The sequence below is a fragment of the Miniopterus schreibersii genome, assembly GCF_964146895.1.
Source record: "Miniopterus schreibersii genome assembly, chromosome: X".
Taxonomy (NCBI): domain Eukaryota; kingdom Metazoa; phylum Chordata; class Mammalia; order Chiroptera; family Miniopteridae; genus Miniopterus; species Miniopterus schreibersii.
Window position 1 is genome coordinate 58,539,031 of NC_138104.1, and position 25,620 is coordinate 58,564,650.

The window sequence follows — 25,620 nt, forward strand, 5'->3', positions numbered from 1 at the left end:
GCACCTGAGCCCCTATCAAAAGGCCCCAGAACCAAAACATCCAGTAGCTGGCTTAAAACCACAACAGAGCACCACCTGATTAGCTCCATAAGCCACACACCCAAAGGGTAGGTAGTCTCAGAAGAACTGAAGCCCACTGGGGTAAATTTTGCTCCATGGGGTGAGCCCCTGTATAGCAGTTCATATGCTGTGGTTGAGGCCAATCACCAACCCTACTCACCAATATGCCAACAGCAATCAAGGCTCAACTTCAACAGGAAGGCACTCATAACCCAAACAAAGGAAACTCCTGAAGCAGCTGGCTCAGGTGATGAGGGAGACTGTGCCACTGGTCCATGCAAGTCACCTACTACATAAGGCCACTCTACCAAGCAGGAGACATAGAAGATCTATCTAATACATAGAAGCAAACATAGAGAGGTATCCCAAATGAGTAGACAAAGAAAAATGTCACAAATGAAAGAAAAGGAGAAACTCTAGAAAAAGAGCTAAACAAAATGAAGGAAAGCAACCTACCAAACACAGAGTCCAAAACACTAGTTATAAGAATGCTCAAGGAACTTAGTGAGAACTTCAGCAGAGATAGTAAGCATAAAAAAAGGACATCAAAACGATAAAAAAGAACCAGGCAGAAACGAAGAATACAATAATGGAAATGAAGAATACACCAGAAGGAATCAATAGCAGATTAGTTGAAGCAGAGAAGAGAATCAGTGATTTGAAAGACAAGGTAGCAGAAAATAACCAATCGGAACATTAAAAAAAAAGAGAGAGAGGATATTTCAAGGGACCTCTGGGACAACATAAAGCAAAACAACATTCACATCATGGTGGTACCAGAAAAAGAAGAGAGAGGGAAAGAGACTGAAAACCTATTTGAAAGAATAATAACAGAAAATTTCCCTAACTTGGCAAAGGAAATAAACATAGAAGTCCAGGAAGTGCAGAGTCCTAAACAAGATGAACTCAAAGAGGCTCAAACCAAGATAGATTATAATTAAATTATTAAAAGTTAAAGATAAAGAGAGAATCTTAAAAGCACCAAGAGAAAATCAGTTAGTTACCTACAAGGGAGCTCCCACAAGACTGTCAGCTGATTTCTCAAAAGAAACTCTGAAGGCCAGAAGGGATTGGCAAGAAATATTTAAAGTGATAAAAAGGGTCTACAAATAAGATTACTCTATCCAGCAAAGCTATCATTTAGAATCGAAGGACAGATAAAGAGTTTACCAGACAAGAAAAAGCTAAAGGAGATTATCACCACCAAACTAGTATTATAAGGAATGTTCAAGGTCCTTCTTTAAGAAGAAAAGAAAAGAAAAAAAGATAAAAAATATGAATAATAAAATGGCAATAACTACATATCTATCAATAAACACTTTAAATGTAAATGGATTAAGTACTCCAATCAAAAGACATAGGATGGTTGAATGGATAAGAAAATAGGGCCCATACATATGCTGTCTACAAGAGACCACTTCATATCAAAAGGCACAATCAGATTGAAAGTAAAGGGATGAAAAAAGGTATTTCATGCAAATGGAAATGAAAAAAAAAAAAAATAGCTGTGCTGGCAATAGTTATACCAGATAAAATAGACTTTAAAACAAAGGCTATAATAAGGGACAAAGGACATTTCACAATGATAAAAGAAATCAGCAAGAGGATATAATCTGTGTAAACATAGGCACATCTAAATATATTAAAAAAATATTGACAAACATAAAGGTAAAGATTGACAGTAATAGTCATAGTAGGGAATTTTAACACCCCATTGTCATCAAGGAACAGATCTTCCAGGCAAGAAATCAACAAGGAAACAGAGGCTTTAAACAACACATTAGAATGGATGGATTTAATTGATATTTTTAGAGCATTTCACTGCAAAACATTAGAATATACATTCAAGTATACATGGAACATTTTCCAGGACAGACCACACATGTTAGGTCAAAACACAACCCTCAATAAATTTAAGAAGACTGAAATCATAGCAAGCATCTTCTTTGACCACAATGGTATGAAACTAGAAATTAATTTAAAAACTGTAAAACACACAAACACATGGAGGCTAAATAACATACCAATAAACAATGAATGGGTTAACAATGAGATCAAGGAAGAAATCAAAAGCTACCTTGAGACAAATGAAATTAAATCACAATGACTCAAGCACTGGCTGGGTAGCTCACTTGGTTAGAGCATCATCCAAATTCACCAAGGTTGTGGGTTTGATCCTCAGTCAGGGCAAATATAAGCCACCAATGAAATCATAAGTAACTAAAACAACAAGTCTCTCTCTCTCTCTCTCTGTCCCCTTTTCTCCCTCCCACCCTCTTTTAAAAAAGGAAAACACAATGACACAAAATCTATGTGACACAGCAAAAGCAGCCCTAAGAGGGAAAGTCATACCAATACAGGCCACCTCAAGAAACAAGAAAAATCTCAAAAAAAAAAAAAAATCTATCCTTACACCTAAAGAAACTAGAAAAAGAATGAACAAAGCGCAAAGTGAGTAGAAATAAGGAACTAATAAAGATCAGAGCAGAAATAAACAGATTAATAAAAAAAAAATCCAAAAAAGATCAATGAAACTAAGAGGTGGTTCTTTGAAAAGATAAACAAGATTGATAAACCTTTAACCAGACTCGTCAAGAAAAAAAGGACCCAAATAAAATCAAAATAAATGAGGTAAAATGACAACTGACACCACAGAAATACAAATGATTATAAAAAATACTATGAATAATTACATGCCAACAAATTGAACAGTCTGGAAGAAATGGATAAATCCCTACAATCATACAATCTTCCAAGACTATCTCAAGAAGAAACAGAAAATCTGAACAGACCAATTACTACCAAAAAAATCAAATTAGTAATAAAAAAAAAAATCCCAACAAAAAAAGTCCTGGACTGGAAGGCTTCCCAGGAGAAGTACTAAACATTCATAGAAGAATTAATATCTATCCTTCTAAAGCTATTCCAAAAAATTCAAGAGAAGGGTAAATTCCCAAGTCTATTTTATCAGGCAACCATTACCCTGATTCCAACACTATAAAGAAATTATAAAAAAAAGAAAATTATAGGCCAATATCCCTGATGAACATAGATACAAATATCCTAAAAAAATATTAGCAAACCTAATTCATCAATACATTAAAACGATAGTACACCATGATCAAGTGGGATTTACTCCAGAAATGCAAGGTTGGTTCAATATGCACGAATCAATGAAAGTGATACACCACATAAATAAAATGTTGGATCAAAATCAAATGATCACATCAATAAATATGGAAAAAGCATTTGACAAAATCCAGGACCCATTTATGATAAAAACACTGAGCAAAGTGGTAACAGAAGGAACATACCTCAACATAATAAAGGTGATATATAACAAACCCACAACTACCATCATACTCAATGGGGAAAAGCTAAAAGCATTTTCCTCAAGATCAGGAACAAGACAAGGATGCCCACTTTCACCACTTTTATTCAACAAAGTATTGAAAGTCCTATCCATAGAAATCAGACAAGAAAAAGAAATAGAAGTCATTTAAATTGGAAAGAAAGAAGTAAAATTGTCATTATTTGCAGATGACATGATAATATACAGAGAACCCTAAAATCCCATCAAAAAGTATTAGAACTGATAAATGAATTCAGTAAAGTAGCAGGATACAAAATTAATAATCAGAAATCGGTTGCATTTTTATACACCCATAAGAAGCTATCAGAAAGAGAAATGAAGCAAACAATTTTATTTATAATTGCATAAAAAACACACCTACGAATAAATTTAACCAAGGAGGTAAAACACCTGTACTTATAAAATTATAAGACAGTCAAGAAATGTCCAGGGATTTTCAAGATGGTGGTGAATTGAGTAGAAACTACACCGACATTCTCCCCCAGGACCAAACTGCAATTACAACTAAAATAGAGAAAAAACATCCTGAATAATCAACTGAAGACTAGCTGGAGAGCACCCTCATAACCAAGGATGAAAAGTGGAGACCCCATAGAGACTGGCAGGAAGTGTGGAGGTGTGAGAGCACCAGCTGGGCTCCCACAGGCGGCAACTAAAGGTCCTGAGGGATATCTTAGTTGTGGGGGGTTCCCACTGAGGACGCTAGGACCAAAACTCCAAGCTGGGTTTCCCAGTCCAGAGCACCAGAACTGAGAAGGGTACCCACATAACATTTGGCTGTGAAAAGCAGTGGGGTTTTGGTCTGCCAGGGAGAGGAGGCTGGAAATGCAGGCAATCTCTTAAAGGGCCAATGCACAAAGTTTCATATGCAGCCACTCACCTTGGGCTGTGGCGAAGGGAGGCCAGAGTGGACTGGAGCTGTATGGGGAGAATCCCTGGATGCAGCTTGAGGAACAAAGCCAGAGGACAGCTGTCTGGATTCTGTGCTGGGTCATTCCCCAATATGATGGAGGACATCTTTCTCAGGCAGACATTTACCATCCCAGCAGGTTTTGTCTGGGGGCAAGCAATGGCCCTACCGACTGAAAACCTCTCACCTCACCCTGTGGAGTTTCTACAGCCTGAGGCTCATTAAGACTCTGAATAACACACGGTCAGCCGGGCTCAGCAGTTGAGCATAGGCCTATGATCCAGGAGATCGTAATTCGATTCCTGGGCAGGGCACATGCCGGGGTTGTGAGCTTGATTCCCAGTAAGGGGCGTGCAGGAGGCAGCCCATCAATGACTCTCTCATTATTGATATTTCTATCTCTTTCCCCCTTTCCCTTCCTCTCTCTGAGATCAATAAAGACATTTTTTTTTTAAAGAGTCCGAATAACAATCAGCTTCTGGGTGCTTTGAGTCTTTGTCTCATTTGCTTCAGGTCCGAGGGCTTGGAAAAGCAGATCTTGATGTGCATCTTGGTCCTTTCCATATGCACTCAACCCTAGCAAAGGGAACCACAAGCTCTGAAGTGCAGTGGAAAGCTTCAAACAGAGTACTAAAGGCCAGTCACAAACAGCATCTGACATTGGCCTGCACCAGAGACCATCCAAAAGACTGGGAGTCCTAGCAGATATACCTAATACATAGAAACAAACCCAAACAAGCAACCAAAATGGGGAGACAAAAAAACAAGCCTCAAGTGAAAGAACAAAGGAATTCTCCAGAAGAAGAGCTAAATCAAATGGAAGTAAACAATCTATCAGATATAGAGTTCAGAATACTGATCATAAGAATGCTCAACAGCATTAGAAAAGAAATGGAAACTATGAAGGAAATGAAGAATGACATAGTAGAAATACATTAAAAAAACATTGGAAGGAATAAACAGCAGATTTGGGGAAACTGAGGATCAGATCAGTGAATTGGAAGACAGAGTAGAAAAACTCACTCAATCAGAGAACCAAAAAGAAAAAAACAATTAAAAAATAGGAGGATAGTTTAAGGGAGTTGTGGGACAATATGAAACTTAATATTCACATCATAGGAGTGCCAGAAGATCTAGAAAGTAAGCAAGGGTCAGAGAACCTGTTTGAAGAAATAATGGTAGAAAACTTTCTTAACCTGGTGAAGAAAAACATCACACAAGTTCAGGAGGCACAGGGACTCCCAAGCAAGAAGAACCCAAAGAGGCCCACACCCAGACACATCATAATTAAAACGCCAAAAATTCAAGACAAAAAGAGAATATTAAAGGCAGCAAGAGAAAAGCAATCTGTTACCTACAAAGGAGCTTCCATAAGGCTGTCAGCTGATTTCTCATCAGAAACTCTACAGGTCAGAAGGGAATGGCATGAAGTATTCAAGGTAATGCAAAACAAGGATCTGAAACCAAGACTACTCCATCCAGCAAGGTTATCATTCAAAATAGATAGTGGAATAAAGAGCTTTCCAGACAAAAAAAAAGGCTGAAGGTCTTTATCACCACCAAACCAGCACTGCAAGATGTGTTAAAGGGACTGCTGTAATAAGAAGTTGAAATAGAGAGAAAGAGAAACATAGGCATAAAGAAATAATACCTATCAATAATAACCTTAAATATAAATTGATTAAATACTCCAATCAAAATATAGGGTAGCTGTAATGGATAAGGAAACATGCACCTCAGAACAAAAGACTCACACAGGCTGAAAGAAAACAAAAACAAAAAACTTCTGGAGGACTTTAAAGGAGAGATCGCCAGCAATACAGTCAGAGTAGGGGACTTTAACACCCCACTGACTTTACTGGATAGATCTTCCAGACAAAAACTCAACAAGGAAACAGTGACTCTAAATGACACACTAGATCAGATGGATTTAATTGACATTTACAGAACATTATATCACAAAGTTGCAGAATATACATTCTCCTCAAGTGCACACGGGACAGTCTCAAAGATAGACCACATGTTAGGATAGAAAACAAGTCTCTACAAGTTCAAGAAGACTGAAATCATATCAAGCATCTTCTTGGACATTTACACCATGGAAGACTATGCAGCTGTAAAAAAGAAGGCTCCCTGACCCTTTGAGACAGTATGATGGGTCCTGAGGAGTATTATGCTAAGTGAAATAATCCAGTCAGAGAAAGATAATTATCACATGATCTTACTCATATGTGAAATCTAATGAACAAAATAAACCAATGAATAAAATAGATCCAGAGACATAGAAGCATGGAACAGAGTGATGAATCTTAGAGGGAAGGCTAAGATTTGGCACCAGTGGGGAGCCTGGGGCCACTCAGCAAAAGGGGTGTGGGGGTGGGGAGGGAATAACCTAGGAACTTAAATGCATACATGCACAACCCATAGACACAGACAATAGTGTGGTGAAGGCCTGGAGGGGGGGGTGCAGGGTCGAGGGGATCAATGGGGGGGCGGGGAAGGGGACATTGGTAATACTTTCAAGAATAAAGATACATTAAGAAAAAAAGAAATGTTCATATTACCAAAGCAACCTATAGATTCAATACAATCCCTATCAAAATACCAAAGGCAATTTTTATACAACAAAGAGAAATAATCCTAAAGTTTATATGGAACCAAAAAGACCTTGAATAGCCATAGCTTCCTTAAGAAAGAAGAACAAAGTTGGATGTATCATGCTACCTGACATCAAACTATACTGCTACAAAACCACAGTAATCAAAACAGCATGGTACTGACATAAAAACACACACAGATCAATGGAACAGAATAGAGAACCCAGAAAGAAAGCAATGCCTATCTGGCCAATTAATCTATGACAAAGGAGGCAAGAATATACAGTTGGGTAAAGACAGTCTCTTAAATAAATGGTCTTAGAAAAACTGTATAGATACAGGCAGAAAACAAAAATAGACCACCTTCTTAAACCATATATAAGAATAAACTCAAAATGGATTAAAGACTTAAATGCAAGACCTAAAACAAAGGCCACATTAAGCACATAGCCTTGTGGTACAAGGTGAGGAGCTCTGGGAAGAGCTCTAAGCAGGTAAATCGAGTTTCTAAGCATCTTGGCTGCTGGTTAGAAGATGACTTGAAAGAGTACATAACTTGAAAGGGTAGGTGACCTGAAAGGGAAACCAATTGGAAAGCTTTCTGTAAGCTAAGAAATGATGAAGGTCTGAACTAAGGTAGTGGTAGTAGTAGGGTTAGTGAAAGAAAGTGATGTGAGACATAAGTAAGACTCACAGGACTTGGTTACTCATGGGGTTGGGAGATGGAGCCAGAGTGAAGAAGGAGTATGGAATGATGCCCTGGTTTCTGGTGTGGGTGACCAGTTTTATGTTGGTATTATTTACTGCAGTTGATGGAGGCGCTGGTTTAACAGAGGCCGGGAGGGATGAGGAGTTCAGTTTTAGATATGTTGAATGGGAGGTGCCTGTGGGTCATTTATGAGATGCCCCACAGGCATCTACACTTATAGGCTGAAAAGTTGATGTGAGACATCGGCTGGAGACAGAGATTTGGGATCAGCAGGTTATAAGCAGTAGAAGTTATAAGCATCTAAGTGAGTGGGACTACTTAGGGTGGTGCAGAGGTGACAAGGTGATGGGTTTGAACAGTGGGAAGAGAGAGAAAAGAATCCCAGGACAGACCTGGGCTGTTTCAGGTATGGGTGGGTAGAAGAAGAGGAGCCTGAGAGCCCTCAGAAAAATAAGAGGAAACCTAGGAGAGGATAGTGTCACAGATCCAAGGGAGGAATGAGACTGTCCAGAAGAAGGGGCAGGACGTCAGACACTGCAGTCACCAAGTAAGGGGAGAACTGAAAAGAACCTAATAGATCCAGTTGTTCAGGTCATTGGTTGACCTCAGCAGGGACAGTTTCAGTGGGATGAGGATGGAGGGCTAGCAAAATAAAAGCAGAGTAAAAGGAAAAGGTAAGAGAGCTCTAGTATGAGGATGAAGAATTTTGTTTTAACATGGGAGAAACACATTAGTACTAAGTTGAGGGGGGAAAGTCAGTAGAGAAGGAGAGTTTAAAAAGCACAGGAGGAACAGGAACGCTTGATGGAACCAGATTTCCAAGGCAGTGGGGAGAAAAAAAAATCCAGCAGAGAACATATGAGCACAACAGTACAGAGATCTGAAACAAGAGTACTGTTTGGAAAATGATGAGTAGACTGCTGTGGCTGGAACCCTGTAGTTTGTAGGGAAATGCTGGGAGATGAAACAGGAAATAGAGAGTCCAGAAAATGGCAAGACAGTCCCCTGATACTACAGAATTTCAGAGAGAAAAAAAGTACAGTAGATTATATGGTTACAAAAGGCAGCATCAAAACCCCCAAGACTTAAGTTGGACCTTGAAAGATGGATATGTTGTAGATAGTTTGATGGGGGTGTAGGGGAATGATAGCATTCTGGGAGAGAAGAGGAGACGGCTATAACAAAAGTGCACAGAAGCCAGAATTAGCAGGGCATGTGGTGGAGGCCATGTATCTGGAGTAGAGAGTGTGGGCAGGGAAGCTGTGAAAGACAGCTGAGGAGGTGGGCTGGCTATGAAGGGCCTGGAAGCCCTGGCTATGGTTTTTAGACTTCATTCTGTAAGCAGTGATGTGCCTGCCACTTACTTAGTTTCTAACCAGGGGAGGTACCATGTACAAAATGGTATTTTAAGATTAATGTAGCTATGGTATTTAGAATGGAATGCCTCCTAGGGGCCAAAGTGTTAGGAGGCTCTTGACCAGGTGTACAGGGTAAAGGCATGGACTTTGTAGAGACAGCAGGAACAGACTAGAAGTGTATGCATCCCTATAATATCGCTAAGGAAGAACTAACAGCAGGTAGTGGTTACTTATTCCTAATCAAGATCATGCTGGGAGCAATAAATAGCACAATGGAATAGGAAAAAGAAAAAGCAAGAGACTGAAAAGAAATAGTCTGAGTTAGGAAAAGAACTAGGAGAGTGAGGATTTACAAATCAGGAGAAGAGTTTCAAGAAGGGAATGTTCAAGCGTCAATGCCACAGAGAGGTTAGATAAGATGAGCACTGAAAAGAACCACTTGTTTTGGTAATTAAGGTATCACTGTTGATATTTTACATAGTGGTTTTGGCAAGGTGGGTGAAGGCAGACTACCAAGAGAGTGACTCAGTCAGGTTCCTAAATACAAAGTCAATATTCAAAAATAAAATTTATTTCCATACACTATAAACAAATTTAGAATACAAAATTTTAAAAGATTCTATTTATGCTGTTTACATGGGTTTGTTCAGTTTGTGAAAATTCAGTGATCTACTCACTTATGATATATGTACTTTTCTGTTTGTATATTATACTTGAATAAAAAGATTTTAAAATATCACTTCCAATATTGTCAAAATAGAAATTACTTAACAAGAGAACAAAAGATGTACAAGACTTCTACAGGGAAAATCAATGAAAAATATTAAAGAAGTCCCAAATAAATGGGGTGATATACTATGTACACAGATTTGGAAGACTTAATTTGACTTAATAGAAGAAGTGGCCCTGCTCATTAGTGGGGGAAAGGATGGACTTTTTAATAAATAGTGCTAGGACAAATGGGCATTTATAAGGAAAACAAAATTGGTCCCCTACATCATACCATGTAAAGAAAACAGTTCTAAGTGGATTAAAGACTTAAATGTGAAAGGCAATATTGTGAAGCTTTTATTGGATAATATAGAATATCTTCAAGACCTTGGTTACCAAAGAATTTCTTAAACAAGACACAAAATAAAAGAATCATAAATGAAAAGAGAGTAAAAAGACAAGCCAGAGATAAGGGAGAAGATATTTGTAAAACCTGTGGGGGTGGGGAGGTTTGCAAATAATATAATTGAACTGTGACTAGAATCTATGGTATACATATAGTATACATATAGCATACTATTTTTGAAATAAGTAAGAAAAAGACAGACAATAGAAAAATGGGCAAGACTAGAAGAGGCATTTTACAGAAAAGAAAATATACATGGCCAATAAACGTATGAAAAGGTGATCAACCCTTTTAGTCACTGAGGTAATGAAAATTAAAATCACAACAAAGCTTACCAAACCAGTCAGATTAGCAAAAATTTAAAATTCTGACAAAACATTGTGGGGGAATGTGGACTCTCATACACTAAACACTTAGGAAGACAGTTGGGTGTATATGTACCCTATGACCCAGTCAGTAATTGTACTTTGAGGTCTACACCCTAGAAAATTCTTACACATATGCATCAGGATACATAAACAAGACTGTTCATAAGGGCATTGTTGTTGTTTTTAATTTTTAAAAATTGATTTGAGAGAGAATTTGTTGTTAACACTTATTTATGCTTTCATAGGTTGCTTCCTATGTGTGTCCAGACTAGATAGCAAACCTACAACCTTGGTGTACTGGGATGATGCTCTAACCAACTGAGCAACCCTGTCAGGGCCAGGGCATTGTTGATAATAGCCCCAAACTGGAAACAACTGAAATACCCATCAACAGTAGAAAGAATAAATAGTTGTATAGGTATACAGTAGAATACTGTACAGAAATGGAAATGGAGGAACTACAGCTATATGCATCATAGATGAATCTCACACAATGCTGAAGGAAAGATGTAAAATACAAGATTATATACAGTATGATTCCACTGATATAAAGTTTAATAGACAAAACTATAGAGATATATACACAGACAGCACTACTATCCAGGAAAGCAAGAGAATTATTATCACAAAAGTCAGGAGTGGTTACCACAAGAGGGAAGGAAGGGGATCATGGCCTGAGAGGGTTATACACAGTGCTGGAAATGATGTTTTTCAACCTAAGTGATAATTACATGGGTGTTCACTTTATAATTACTTATTAAAATATATACATGATTTATTCAGTTTTCTGCATATGTGCTATATCTCACCAAAAAATGTAACCAAAAGTGAATCACATGTATTGCTAAGCAGTGTGAACTTTTTTGAGGAGCTTGACTCTGAAAGGAAGGAGATAGCATAGCAGTTATAGGAGGATTCAGGATTGAAGGAATTTGTGTACATATGCACACCAAAATACATGTACAAGAACATTCATAGCAGCACTATTCGTAATAGCCCTGAACTAGAAATTACCCAAATGTCTATCCAACAGTATAAAGGAAAAATAAAGTGTTGCACATTCACCAACGGAAAATGCGTAGTAATAAAAATGGATGAACTACAACTACATGCAATAATATGGATGACCCTGGCTGGGTGTCAGTTGGTTGGAGTGTTGTCCCATACATCAACAAATTGTGGGTTCAGTTCCCAGTCAGGGCATATACCTAGGTTGCGGGGTTGATCCCCAGTTGGGGTACATATGGGAGGCAAATGATCAATGTTTCTCTCTCATATCAATGTTTCTCTCTCTCTCTCTCTCTCAAAATCAATATAAAAGCATATCCTCAGGAGAGGATTTAAAATAATAATAATAATATGGATGAATCTCACAAGCATAATGTTGAGTTAAGGTTACTAGATTTAGCAAAAACACAAAAACGGGCATCCAATTAAATTTCAATTTCAGATGAATGATGAATCATTTTTAATGTAAGTATGTTCACTACAAAATGATGTCATTTATCTGAAATTCAAATTTAACTAACATCCTTTATTTTCTCTAGTGACCTTACATTGAATGAAAGGAATTGGACACAAAGGTTACCTTTTGGGGAAGACTGAGACTGAAGTGGGCACAAGTGGTACTTCTGGGATGCTTGTAATATGGTTTTTGATCTGGGTGCTAGTGACATAGGTATATTCACATTGTGAACATTCATCAGAGTGAAAAATTATGATTTGGGCACTTTTCTGTATGCTATATTATACTTCAATTGAATAATCTCTTATCTATCTGTAATCTATTTATAATATATCTGGTAGTGAGCTGAATATGTTTTATATTCAAAGTCACAACAAAAAACAGGGATAAGCTTAACAAGAAATATGCAGCACCCACACACTGAGTAAAGGGAGATAAATACCTTGCACAGGTAAGTTAATACAGAATATGAATGGTCTATAAATATGAAAGTATTTTTAACTTCACTGATACCTACAAGAAAGAAAATGAGATAGCACTTTTTGGTTATAAAAATGAGTAATTTTATGCCTTTATGGGAATTTGGTAGCATATTTTTAAAATATAGATGGATTTTGGGAAGATGGTAAGTTAAAGGTAGCCCAGATCCCCTTTGTTCCCAAGTCTGATCCATCTACTCTGTTCTTGTGCCAAATAGTTGATGAGTGAGCTCACAGGATGGGTCTAAGATCTGAGAGTAAGTTCTCTTTTGAACAGATGAGAACTCTGGGCCAAGGACCTGGACTCTGATGTAGTATAGCTAAAGTGCAATGATGGGAACATGGCTCCTGGCAAAAGTTTGGTCTGTAGGACTCGATGAACTCCTAGGGGAAAGTTGATATTGCCTGTGTATCCATGGGGGTAGGGGAAGTGGTTCTAAATTGCATCTTTACAACCAAAAATTAATTCAAGATAGATTATAAAACTAATGTAAAAGCTAAAAACTATAAAGCTTCAAGTATAAAATATAGAAGATTATCTTTATGACTTTGGGAAGGCAAAGATTTCGTGGACAGGACACTAAAAGCTCTAGGCATTAAAGAAAAAAAGTTGGTATCAAAATTAATATTTTTGCTTATCTAAAGACACTGTTAAAAAGACTGGAAAAAATACTTGCAACATGTATCTGACACTAGAGTCTAGAATATATCAATCTATTCCCACAAATAATCAATAAAAGATGATTAATTCAATTTTTTAAATGGGCAAAAGACTTGAATGGATACTTTGAAAAAGAAGATATCTTAGACAGTAAGTACATGAAAAGGGGCTCAACACTGTCATCTTGGAAATGCAAATTAAAACCATGATGAGATGCCATCTGAGACCCACTAGAATTTCTAAGACAATATTTTTTTTTTATGGTGTGATAAACTGAAACTCTCATACATGATTGGGGTATAAAATGGTACAAACCATGTTAGAGAACTGTTAGGCACTTTCTTATAAAGTTGAGCATACATCTACCTCTTGCACTCGAAAACGTGTGTTAACAAAAAGACCTGTACACGAATGTTCAGGGCAGCCTTATTCAAATAGCTAAAAAGAGGAAATAACCCAGATTTCCATTAACAGGAGAATGGAAGAATAATAGCAGTATAATCATATAATAGAATACTACTCAGTAATACAAAGGAGTACATTATTAATCAGAGTGGAAACATGAACAAATCTCAAAACAATATTACGTTGAGCAAAATAAGCCAGACACATTAAAAAAAATTATATGATTCCATTTATATGGAGTCTAAGAACATGTAAAATTAATCTATGGTGATAGGAGTCAGAAACTAGTTGCTTAAGGTGGAATGTGGGAAGGGTGTATTGACTGGAAAGCAGCACAAGGGAACCTTCTTGGAGAGATGGAAATGTTTTATATTATGTCTTGGGTGGCAGTTACATGAGTAACTACAACTATCAAAACTCAACAAATTGATCATTTAAAATATGTGCATTTTATTGTATATAAATTTTACCTCGGGAAAAAACTACACAGGAAGAAACATACACATTAAGACATGAATAAAAAGAATAACAGCCCTAGTTGGTATTTCTAAGTGGTTAGAGCATTGGTCCGTGGACTGAAGGGTCCTGGGTTCAGTTCCAGCCAAGGGCATGTACCTCGGTTGCAGGCTTGATCCCCGGCCCAGGTAGGGGCATGTGCGGGAGGCAACCAATCGATGTGTCTCTCTCACATCGATGTTTCTCTATTTCTCTCTCCCTTCCACTCTCTGAAAAGCAATGGAAAAAATATCCTCAGGTGAGAGAAAACAAACAAAAAGAATAACAAAGTTGAAAAATGAGACTGAGAAAAATCTATGTAACATATGTAAAAAGGAACTAATACCTAGAATATATAAACAACTCCTAAAGTCAATAAGAAAAATCCAAACCAAAAGAAAAAAAACAGTAAGTAAAGGGTATGAAAAGGCCAATTCACAGAAATGGAAAGCAAAATGGCCAATGACATGAGAAGATGCTCAATTTCACAAGTAATTGGGGAAAATAATAAGCTTTAAAAAAATAACAGGCAATGTTCAAGAAAGGGAAAAATAAAAAGGTCAATAATGTCCAATATTGTCAACAATACAGGGAAACATTCACATATATTGTAGATGGCCTGCATACTGGGACAGACATTTTAGAGGATAATATTTAGCAGTATTTAACATTTCAAATGTGTATACCCTTCAATCTAGCAATTTCTTTGCCAAGTATATAACCTAGAGAATACTCTTATGTGTATATCATGTACAAGGCTATTGATTGAGGCATCATTTTGCAATAGGCAGAAACTGGACAACCTAAATGTTAAGTAAAAGAGGAATAAATAAACAAGGTGGATTTGTATACTGTAAAATCCTATATAGCAGTTGTAACAATGAGGTAGACTTATATATGGATACAAAAATATTTCAAAGATATATTACTAAGAGATAAAAGCAAGTTTAAAAACAATATGTATAGTATAATAGTATTTATATTTAAAAACAATAGGGAGACACCAATAAAAAAATGAATGTGCAGAAAAAAATCTTGAATACTATCCACTAGGCAGGTGAAAGTGGTTGGATTGGGTGGTAAATCAAGGGTAATTTTATCTTCATCTGTATTGCTTATGTTTTCATATTAGAAATTTATTTATGTATTACTTGCGTAATAAAATGAAATAAATTAAGCAATGCCAAAATTATAAAGGGCATATATATATTACTATATGTATATATACACACATGCATAGAAAAATATCTGGTGATGATACAAATCAAAGTTGACAGTCATGGTTAAACAAGAGCCCAGCTAAAAATTTAAAAGATTCAGGGAATGAAGTGTCCACAGAAGGCCTTTAAAATCTCTAATATAGCCCAGCTGGGCGTGGCTCAGCAGTTGAGTGTCGGCCTAGGATCCAGGAGATGGCGGTTTGATTCCCAGTCAGGGCACATGCCCGGGTTGTGGGCTCAATACCCAGTAGGGGGTGTGCAGGAGGCAGCCGATCAATGACAACTCTCTCATCATTGATGTTTCTATCTCTCTCTCCCTCTCCCTTGCTCTCTCTGAAATCAATAAAGATATATTTAAAACAAAACCCAAAAACTCTGATATATTTCTGGAGCTCTAGAAAGCTGTGTACATGCTCAGGAAAGACCTAAAAAAGTCAGGAAAAACCTAAAAAGCCCTCCTCTTGTACCTCTGGCTGACTTTGAGGCTCTGCTCAAGAAGTGAAGACTAACAGTTGTAGAGTCCAAGCATTGAAGGCAAATCCCAACACACACATAGAGCCCTAGGCAAATGCTGGAAGAGTTACAGGTTCCGGGCATTTAAGGAAATCTGAGAACAATCATTAACTCAGTTGAACAGATACTTCTGACCTCAAACTACAGGTAATGACAAAATTAGTCGAGGAAAGTCACAAAACATACAAAAACAACAAGTTAGATTTATCCTAGGAATACAAGCTTGGTTTAACATTCAAAAATCAATTAATGCAACGTCAGATACCAAGAGAATAAAGAACAAAAATAACATGATCACGTCAATAGATGATGAAAAAGCATTTGACAAATTCATGATAAAAACACTCAACAAACTATGTATAGAAAGGAATTTCTTCAACCTGGTAGGGGCATCTATAAAAAATTCACAGCTATCATAATACTTAATAGTAAAAGACTGACTGCTGTTCTCCTAAGATCAGGAACAAGACAATAACATCGACTCTCACCACTTCTATTCAACATTGCATTGGAGGTTCTAGCCAAGACAAGTAGGTAAGAAAAGGAAATAAAGCCATCCAGACCAGACAGGAAGAAGTAAAACTATTTGTGTTCACAGATGACATAACCTTATTATGTCAGAAATCCTAAAGAATTCATTTAAAAAACTATTAAACTAACAAGTTCAGCAAGTCTGCAAACACAAGATCAATATGCAAAGCTCAAAAAACAATTTGAAAATGAAATTAAAACAATTCCACTTACAACAGCAATAAAATGAATAGAATATTTAAAGAAGTATAAAACTTACACCCTGAAAAAAATATTATTGAAAGATATTAAACAAGACCTAAATACATGGAGAGACATCTGATGTTCATGGATCAAAAGACTTAATGCAAGATGACAATACTTCCTAAACTGATCTATAGATTCGACAAAATCCATATGAACAACCCAGCAGACTTCTTTGCAGAAAATGACAAGTTGATCCTAACATTCATATGGAAATACAAAGGACCCAAAATAGCCAAAACAACCTTGAAAAAGAACAAAGTTGAAGCGCTCACACTTCCCGATTTCAAAACTTACTACAAATCTACAGAAATAAAGACAGTATAGTACATAAGGATAGACATATAGATCAATGGAATAGAACTGAGAGTCCAATTGCTTCTTGACAAGGATGCCAAAACAATTATATGGGGAAAGAATAGTCTTTCAACAAATGATGGTGGGATAACTGAATATCTACATGCAAAAGATCGAAGTTTGGACTACCACTTCATACCATGTACAAAAATTAACTCAAAATTAATCAAAGACCTAACTCTAACATCTAAAACTATAAAACTCTTAAGAGAAAACAGTTGTAAATCTTTGTGTCCTTGGATTAGGCAATGGTTTTTTATATGACACCAAATGTGTCAGCAATAAGAGAAAAAAATAGATGAATAAACTTCATCAAAATTTAAAAATGTGTGCTTCAAAGAACACAATCAATAAAGTAAGAAAACAACCCCCAAAAATGGGAGAAAACACTTGCAAAGCACATATCTGATAAGAGGCTATTATTCAGAATATATAAAGAACAAACACAATTCAACAATAAAGAAATAAATAACCCAAACAAAAATGTGCAAAAGATCTGAAGGAACATTTTTCCAAAGAAGAAACACTAATTACTGATAAGCACATGAAACATCATTAGCCATAAGGGAAATGCAAACCAAAACCACAATGAGATATCACTGCACAGCTACTACGATGGCTGTAATTAAAGACATAGTAACACAACAACCCAAAGTCTAAGGGACACAGTGAAAGCAGTTCTGAGAGGGAAGTTCATAGCACTACAGGCCTACCTCAAGAAGCAAGAAAAATCTCAAATAAACAATCTAACCCTACACCTAAAAGAACTAGAAAAAGAAAAACAAGAAAAGCTCAGAGTAAGCAAAAGGAAAATAATAAAGATCAGAGAGGAAATAAATTAGAGTCTAAAAAACAATACAAAAAAATCAATAAAATCAAGAGCTGGTTCTTTGGAAAGATAAACAAGATTGATGAACCTTTAGCCAGACTCATCAAGAAATAAAGAGAAAGAGGACCCAAATAAATAAAATCAGAAATGAAAGAGACAAAGTAACAACTGACATTACAGAAATAAAAAGGATTGTAAGAAGATACTATGAACAACTATATGCCAACAAATTGGACAGCCTGGGTAAAATGGACAAATTCCTAGAAACATACAATCTTCCAAAACTGAATCAGGAAGAATCAGAAAAGCTGAATAGGCCAATAACAACTAATGAAATTAAAGCAGTAATCAATAAACTCCCGTATACAAAAGACCTGGATTGAATGGCTTAACAGGAGAATTTTACCAGACAATGAAAGAAGAACGAATACCTATCCACCTCAAACTATTCCAAAAAAATTCAAGGAGGGAAGACTTCTAAACTCTTTTCACGTGGCCAGCATTATCCTAATTACAAAGCCAGATAAAGACACTACAAAGAAAGAGAATTATAGGCCAATATCCCTGATGAACATAGATGCTAAAATCCTCAACAAAATATTAGCAAGCCAGATCCAGCAATACATTAAAAGGCTGGTGCAACACCCACAAATCAATACATATGATACATCACATCAAATGAAAGATGAAAATCACATGATCATATCAATAGATGCAGAAAAAGCATTCGACAAAATCCAACACCCATTTGTGATAAAAATTCTCAGCAAGGTGGGAATAGTGGGATCATACCCCAACATAACAAAGGCCATATATGAAAAACCTACAGCCAGTATCATACTCAATGGGCAAAAACTAAGTGTTTCCCTTAAGATCAGAAACAAGACAGAGATGTCCACTTTCACCACTCTTGTTCAACATAATGCCATAAGTCCTAGCCACAACAATGAGACAAGAAGAAATAAAGGGCATCCAAGTTACATGGCCAGGAATGAGTCAGCAGTTGAGCATCGACTTTTGATCCAGGAGATGGTGGTTCGATTCCCAGTCAGGGCACATGCCTGGGTTGTGGGCTCGATCCTCAGTCAAGGGCATGCAGGAGGCAGTTGATCAATGACAATTCTCACATCATTGATGTTTCTTTCTCTCTCTCACCTTCTCTCTTCCTCTCTCTGAAATCAATGAAGATATATTTAAAAAAAAGAAGACATCCAAGATGTAAAGGAGGAAGTAAAACTGTCATTATTCACAGATGACATGATATTATACATAGAAAACTCCACCAAAAAACTACTAGGTCTAATAAATAAGTTCAGCAAAGTAGCATGATACAAAATTAATATCTAAAATTGGTGGCATTTTTATATACCAATAATAAACTCTCAGAAAGAGAAACGAAGAAAATAATTTCATTTATTATTGCAACAAAAAACATAAGGTACCTAGGAATAAACTTAACTGAGGAGGTAAAAGACCTACACTGGGAAAACTATAGGACACTGAAGAAAGAAATAGAGGAAGATGCAAACAAGTGGAAGCATATACCATGTTTATGGATTGGAAAAATTGACATCATTATAATGTCCATACTACCCAAACCAATCTACAGATTCGGTGCAGTCTCCATTAAAATACCAATGGCATATTTCATAGATCTAGAACAAATATTCCAAAGATTTACATGGAACGAAAAAGACCTTGAATAGCCTCATCAATCTTGACAAAGAACAAAGTTGGAGGGATCACAATACCAGATAGAAAACTATACTATAAAGCTACTGTAATCAAAACAGCCCAGTACTAGCACAAGAACAGGCATATAGACCAATGGAACAGAACATAGAGCCCAGAAATCAACCCAGGACTTTATGGTCAATTAATATTTGATACAGGAGCCAAGAGCACACAATGGAGAAAAAAATAGTCTCTTCAATAAATGGTGTTGGGAAAATTGGACAGGTACATGCAAAAAAATGCAACTAGACCACCAACTTACACAATACACAAGAATAAACTCAAAATGAGTAAGACTTAAATGTAAGTCACAAAATCATAAAAACTCTAGAAGAAAACATAGGCAGTAAAATCTCAGATATCTCTGAGAGCAATATTTTTGATGATATGTCCCAAGGGCAAAGGAAACACAGGAAAGTATAAACAAACAGGACTACATCAAACTAAAAAGCTTCTGCACAGTAAAAGAAACCATCAACAAAATGAAAAGGGAACTCACTATATGGGAGAACATATTCGCCAATGATTCATCTGAATCATTGGGGTTAATTTCCAAAATAATTAAAGAACCTATACAACTCAACACCAGGAAGACAAACAATACAATTAAAAACGGGCAAAGGACCTGAAATAGATACTTCTCCAAAGAGGACATACAGATGGTCAATAGACATACGAAAAAACGCTTCAGGTCACTAACCAGACAGATGCAAATTAAAACTACAATGAGGTATCACCTCACAACTATCAGAATGGCTACTATCAATAAATCAACAAAGAACAAATGCTGGCGAAGATGTGGAGAAAAAGGAACCCTGGTGCACTACTAGTGGGAATGCAGACTGGTGTAGCCATGGTGGAAAACAGTATGGAGTTTCCACAAAAAATTAAAAATGGAACTGCCTTTTGACCTAGTAACCCCACTTCTGGGTATATATCCTAAGAATCCTGAAACACCAATCAGAAAGAAAATATCCATCCCTATGTTCATAGCAGCATTATTTACAATAGCCAAGATCTGGAAACAGCCCAAGTGCCCATCATTAGATGAGTGGATAAAAAAGCTGTGGTACATTTACACAACGGAATACTACACAGCTGTAAAAAAGTAGGAACTCTTACAGTTTGTGACAGCATGGATGGACCTGGAAATTATTATATCAAGCGAAATAAGCCAGTCAGAGAAACTACCACATGATCTCACTTATATGGGGAACCTAATCAACAGAATAAATTGACAGACAAAATAGAACCAGAGGCTTGGATACATGAAACAGATTGACAAATGTCAGAGGGGAGGGGGATTGGGGGACTGGATAAAGGGAGGTGAAGGGAGTAGCTAAAGAACATATATGCAGCTTGGCCGGGCATGGCTCAGGGGCTGAGCATCAACCTAGAATCCAGGAGATCGCAGTTTGATTCCCAGTCAGGGCACATGCCCAGGTTGCCAGCTAGATCCCCAGTTGGGGGCGTGCAGGAGGCAGCCGATCAATGACGACTTTCTCATCATTGATGTTTCTATCTCTCTCTCCCTCTCCCTTCCTCTCCCTGAAATCAATAATATTAAAAAAAGAAAAAAAAAGAACATATATGCATAGCCCATGGATACAGACAACAGTGTGGTGAGGTCCAAGGGAGGGGGAACAGGGGCTGAGTGGAGGTGGGCAAAGGGGAGGAAAATGGGGGACATCTGTAATAGTGTCAATAATAGAATATTTAAATAAAAAAAGACAAAACTAAAAATATGGTGAAATTAGAATCCCTATATATATGGATTGTTGTTGTTAATCCTCATCCGAAGATATTTTTTTCCCATTGATTTTTAGAGAGTGGAAGTAAGGAAGGGAGGAGGAGGGACAGAGAGAAACATCGATGTGAGAGAGACACATCGACTGGTTGCATCCTGCATGTGCCCCAGGGATGGGGATTGAACCTGCAACCCTGGTATGTGCCCTTGACCAGGAAGCGAACCCAAGACTCTTCAGTGTGTGGGCCAATGCTCTAACCACTGAGACACCCCGGCCGGGGCAGAAACCTTATATATTGCTGCTAAGAATGTAAATTGCTGTGAAAAAGTCTGGCAGTTCTTCAATAAGTTTAAACACTGAGTTACCATTATAACCCAGCAATTACACCCTTAGGTATATACCCAAGAGAAATGAAAACATACATGGACACAAAAACTTGTACATCAATGCTCAAAGCAGCATTATTCAATAACCAAAAGTGGAAATAACTCAAAATCAGTCAAGAAATTAATGGATAAAAAAAAGAAAAAAGAAATGAATGGATAAATAAAAACTTAATATATTCATGTAATAGAATATTGTTTGGTGAAACCAATATCATTCCAATAAATTGGATATAAATAAATGGGCAGATAGATAAAAAAAAGCAATGAGGTTCTGATACATGCTACAACATGGATGAACCTTGAAAGCATGTTAAGTGAAAGAAGCCACACACACAAAAGACCATATATTGCATGATTACACTTATATGAAATGTCCAGAATAGGCAAATCTTTAGAGACAGAAAGAAGATTAGTTATTGCCTGGGAGGGAGGGAGGAGGTGTTGGGGAGAAACGAAGTGACTGTGCTAATGGGTGTGGATTTCTTTTTGCAGTGATAAAAATAGTCTAAAATTTGCTATGGTGACTGTTATACAACTTTGTGAATACAATAAAAATCGCTGAATTGTACACTTTAAAATGCTGAATTTTAATGTATAATAACTACATCTTAATTTTTTTAAAAAATTAAAGTTACCATATGACCCAGCTATTACACCCTAGGTACATACTTAAAGAGAAATTAAAATATTTGTGCACACAAGTACTTATACGCAGATGTTAATAGAGCAACATTCAAAACAGCCAAATTAAATACAACTGATGGACAAACAAAATGTTGTATATCCATACTATGGAATATGATTCAGTGATAAAAGGGAATGAGGTACCAATACATGCTACAACATGGACGGTCCTTGAAAACCTATGTTAACAGTGAGCGAGGGATCCCTTTTCTCCACATCCTTGCCAACACTTGTTTGTTAACTATTTGGTGGGAACATAAATTGGTTCAGCCACAAAAATGTTCCTAAAAAAATTAAAAACAGAACTATCATATGACCCAGCAATTCCACTTCTGAGTATTTACCTGAAGAAATCCAAAACACTAATTCAAAAAGATATATGTATCTCCATGTTCAACGCAGTACAATTTATAATAGCCAATATATGGAAGCAACCCAACTGCCCATCAACAGAAGAATGGATAAAGATGTGCTGTATGTATTTACAACAGAATATTACTCAGCAATTAAAAGAATAAAATCTTGTCATTTGTGACAACATGGATGGACCTAGAGAGTGTTATGCTAAATGAAGTCAGTCAGACAAAGACAAATATCACATTACCATATGATTTCACTTATATGTGGTATCTTAAAACAACAAAAACAACAAACAAGCAAAACAGAAAGAGACTCACCAATACAAAGGACAAACTGATGGTTGCCAGAGGAGAGGAGGGTAAGGGGGTGTTATGTTGAAAATGTAAAGGGGAATAAAAGGTACAAACCTTTAGTTATAAACAAATAAGTCACAGGGATGTAATATACAGCAAAGGGAATACAGTCAGTAGTATTGTAATAACTTTGTATGGTGATTGATGGTTACTAGATTTATCATGGTGATCACATTGTAAGGTATATAAATGTCCATCACTATATTGTACACTTGAAACTAATATAATACAGGGTTTACACTTGTGAGTACATGAAACAGCTTATTCTTGTATTATTATTTATTAATTATTGTATTATTTTTCATACAAACAACTGTAAACCTACTTTTGCCCCACCCTGTATTGCACGTCAGCTACACTTTGATAAAAAAATAAATTTATCACATGAAAAATCCTTTATAAAACAAACAAAAAACCTTAAGTGAAACAAGCCAGTCACAAAAGACCACATATTGCATGATTATATTTATATGAAATATAGGTTAGTGGTTGCCTAGAGCTAGAAAAGGGGTGAGAATAGGGAGTGACTGTTAATGGCTATTGAGTTTCTTTTGGGGAATGATGAAAATGTTCTAATATTAGATTGTGGTGGTGGTTGCACAACTCTGAATACGCTAAAATCTACTAAAGTGTACAGTTTAAATGGGTAAATTTTATGTAATGTGAATTATATCTCAATAAAGCCATTAAAAAATAACAGAACTGTACACCTAAAAAAAGAGAAAAAGGGCACAAGAACCTTTAAATAAGGTTAAATCACAAAGTGCAAACACAGAACCAAAAGGGCACTTTTAAATACATTCAGGACAAAAAGCTGAATAAGGAAGAAATAGGTCTCTGCCCTGTGCCAGCAGTATAATACTGATAAATGACAGAGGTAAAATTCCTCAATTACTATTTTTGCTTCAGTTCCCAAGTGAACTGAAGCCCAATATGAGTAAAGAGGTAGTGAGAACTCAACTACTTTAATAAGAATTCATATATCTTGGAACAGGTGCATTCTAGCCGAGGGAACTAAAAGTAGTTTCTAAATAAATAAATAAATAAATAAATAAATAAATAAATAAATAAATAAAGTAGTTTCAAATGAGAGTGTTGAAGCCATGTCAAGGGTCTTTGAGAAATCATGGAGAAAAGATGCTCCAGAAGATTGGGCAGATGTAATTTCAACATTAAAAAAAAGGAGGTAAAAGTTAATTCCACAAATTACAGACCAGTAAATCTGATGTCTTCTAGATTATTACAGGGATGGCTTGCAAGAACCTAGAAATGGAAGAATAAGCACTAGAAGCCAACTTGAATTCACTAAGAAAAAGTCAATTTAGGCTAATCCTTATTTCTTTTTTGTATTGTTACTATGTTGGTGGCTATGAGAAATATGGTAGACACAGTATATCTGAACTTTAGCAAGGCATTTGATGAAATATTTTATGAGATCCTTAAGTACAAAATTGAGAAATAGAAATGGGTTAATTTTTGTTAGATAGATTAATAATGGCTTAAAAAACCATTCCCACAGCATGCAGATTACCAGGTCACTATCATGCTAAGTGAAGTTTTCTAATAGCATACATCTAATAGCTCCTAATAGCCTTAGGAGCTTCACCATGTATATCCAACAACTTCAATGATGATATGGAAGCCATGCTGATGATGTTTATGTGACAACATCTGGGAAGAACAGTGAATACTTGAGGATATTGATATTAATCACAAGTAGTTGAGGATAAAACAAAACAAAACAAAAACAAAAACAAAAACTTGCCTGGACCAGATGAAATCAAACCAAGAGCCAGATCGAAATCTCATACCTAAATTAGAAAATGAGTGCAAGGGAAAGAAACAATTTTTCACTATTTCTGAAATCAGCCTCAAGCTTGAATTGTAGGTACCTGAAATATCCCAGTCAAGATACCAATACCACGAATAGGAGTACTAGAAGTTTTTATCTACAACTGTGGCCTTAATTATTCTCACCCTCTTTTAGACGATCACCTTCAGCCTTGGTTTTCTTTTGTCTTTCTGATCCAGCAAGGTCTACAAGATGCAGCTTGGAGCGAAAGCTGCTACTCCTGTGATAATGACAGAAAGATACAAGTGAGAGTAGTACATAAGCTTGAGGATGGCTGAGTATCAAAGTTGACATGCCAGCTCTTCTTTTCTTTCAAGTCAGTCAAAATGACCCCACTGGTTACTAGTGCTCAGAGTACTGATGTCAGATATTTGTCAAATCAACTAAAGAAGCAACCTAATATACAACTTTAGTAGAACTAATGTTAAAAATCTTGACTCTTTAAATTGTAACTTACTTGTCACTTTTCTTTCTTTGTTCTACAGAGATTGTAAAGATGGCATGAGAACGGGATGACTGGGAGTTCATAGCTGTGGAGGCCACAGTCCTACAGTTGTTGCCCTGCTCCAAACAGAAAACAGTATCCTTGGCAACTAAAACAGTCTTCTCAGTGAGTCCCACAATCTAATTCAGAGAAAGAAAAAAATTCCCTTATGATTCATATTTCAAATACTTCATCAGAAATATAAGAATTGGTGTTTTAAAAAAATAATGCCTTGATGTTCCAATAGAACCTTAATAGAATAGTAGTGGTTTTAACTTGCAACTCTGATCATCGTGATCCCTGCATATCAAGGTCTCCAGTCTCCCCTA

At 36.4% G+C, this 25,620-nt stretch overlaps 1 protein-coding gene across 3 annotated transcripts in view; it reads right to left on the minus strand.

Annotated features, from left to right (window-relative positions):
* KIF4A (kinesin family member 4A) overlaps positions 1 to 25,620 on the minus strand; it is a 126,185-nt gene that overhangs the window by 87,075 nt on the left and 13,490 nt on the right. For all 3 annotated transcript variants that reach the window (XM_081126622.1, XM_081126623.1, XM_081126624.1), the window contains 2 exons: positions 25,265 to 25,431; positions 24,933 to 25,027 (listed from right to left, as the gene is read on the minus strand). In XM_081126622.1, the coding sequence (XP_080982748.1) occupies positions 24,933 to 25,027; positions 25,265 to 25,431 (262 nt within the window). The remainder of the gene's footprint in view (positions 1 to 24,932; positions 25,028 to 25,264; positions 25,432 to 25,620) is intronic.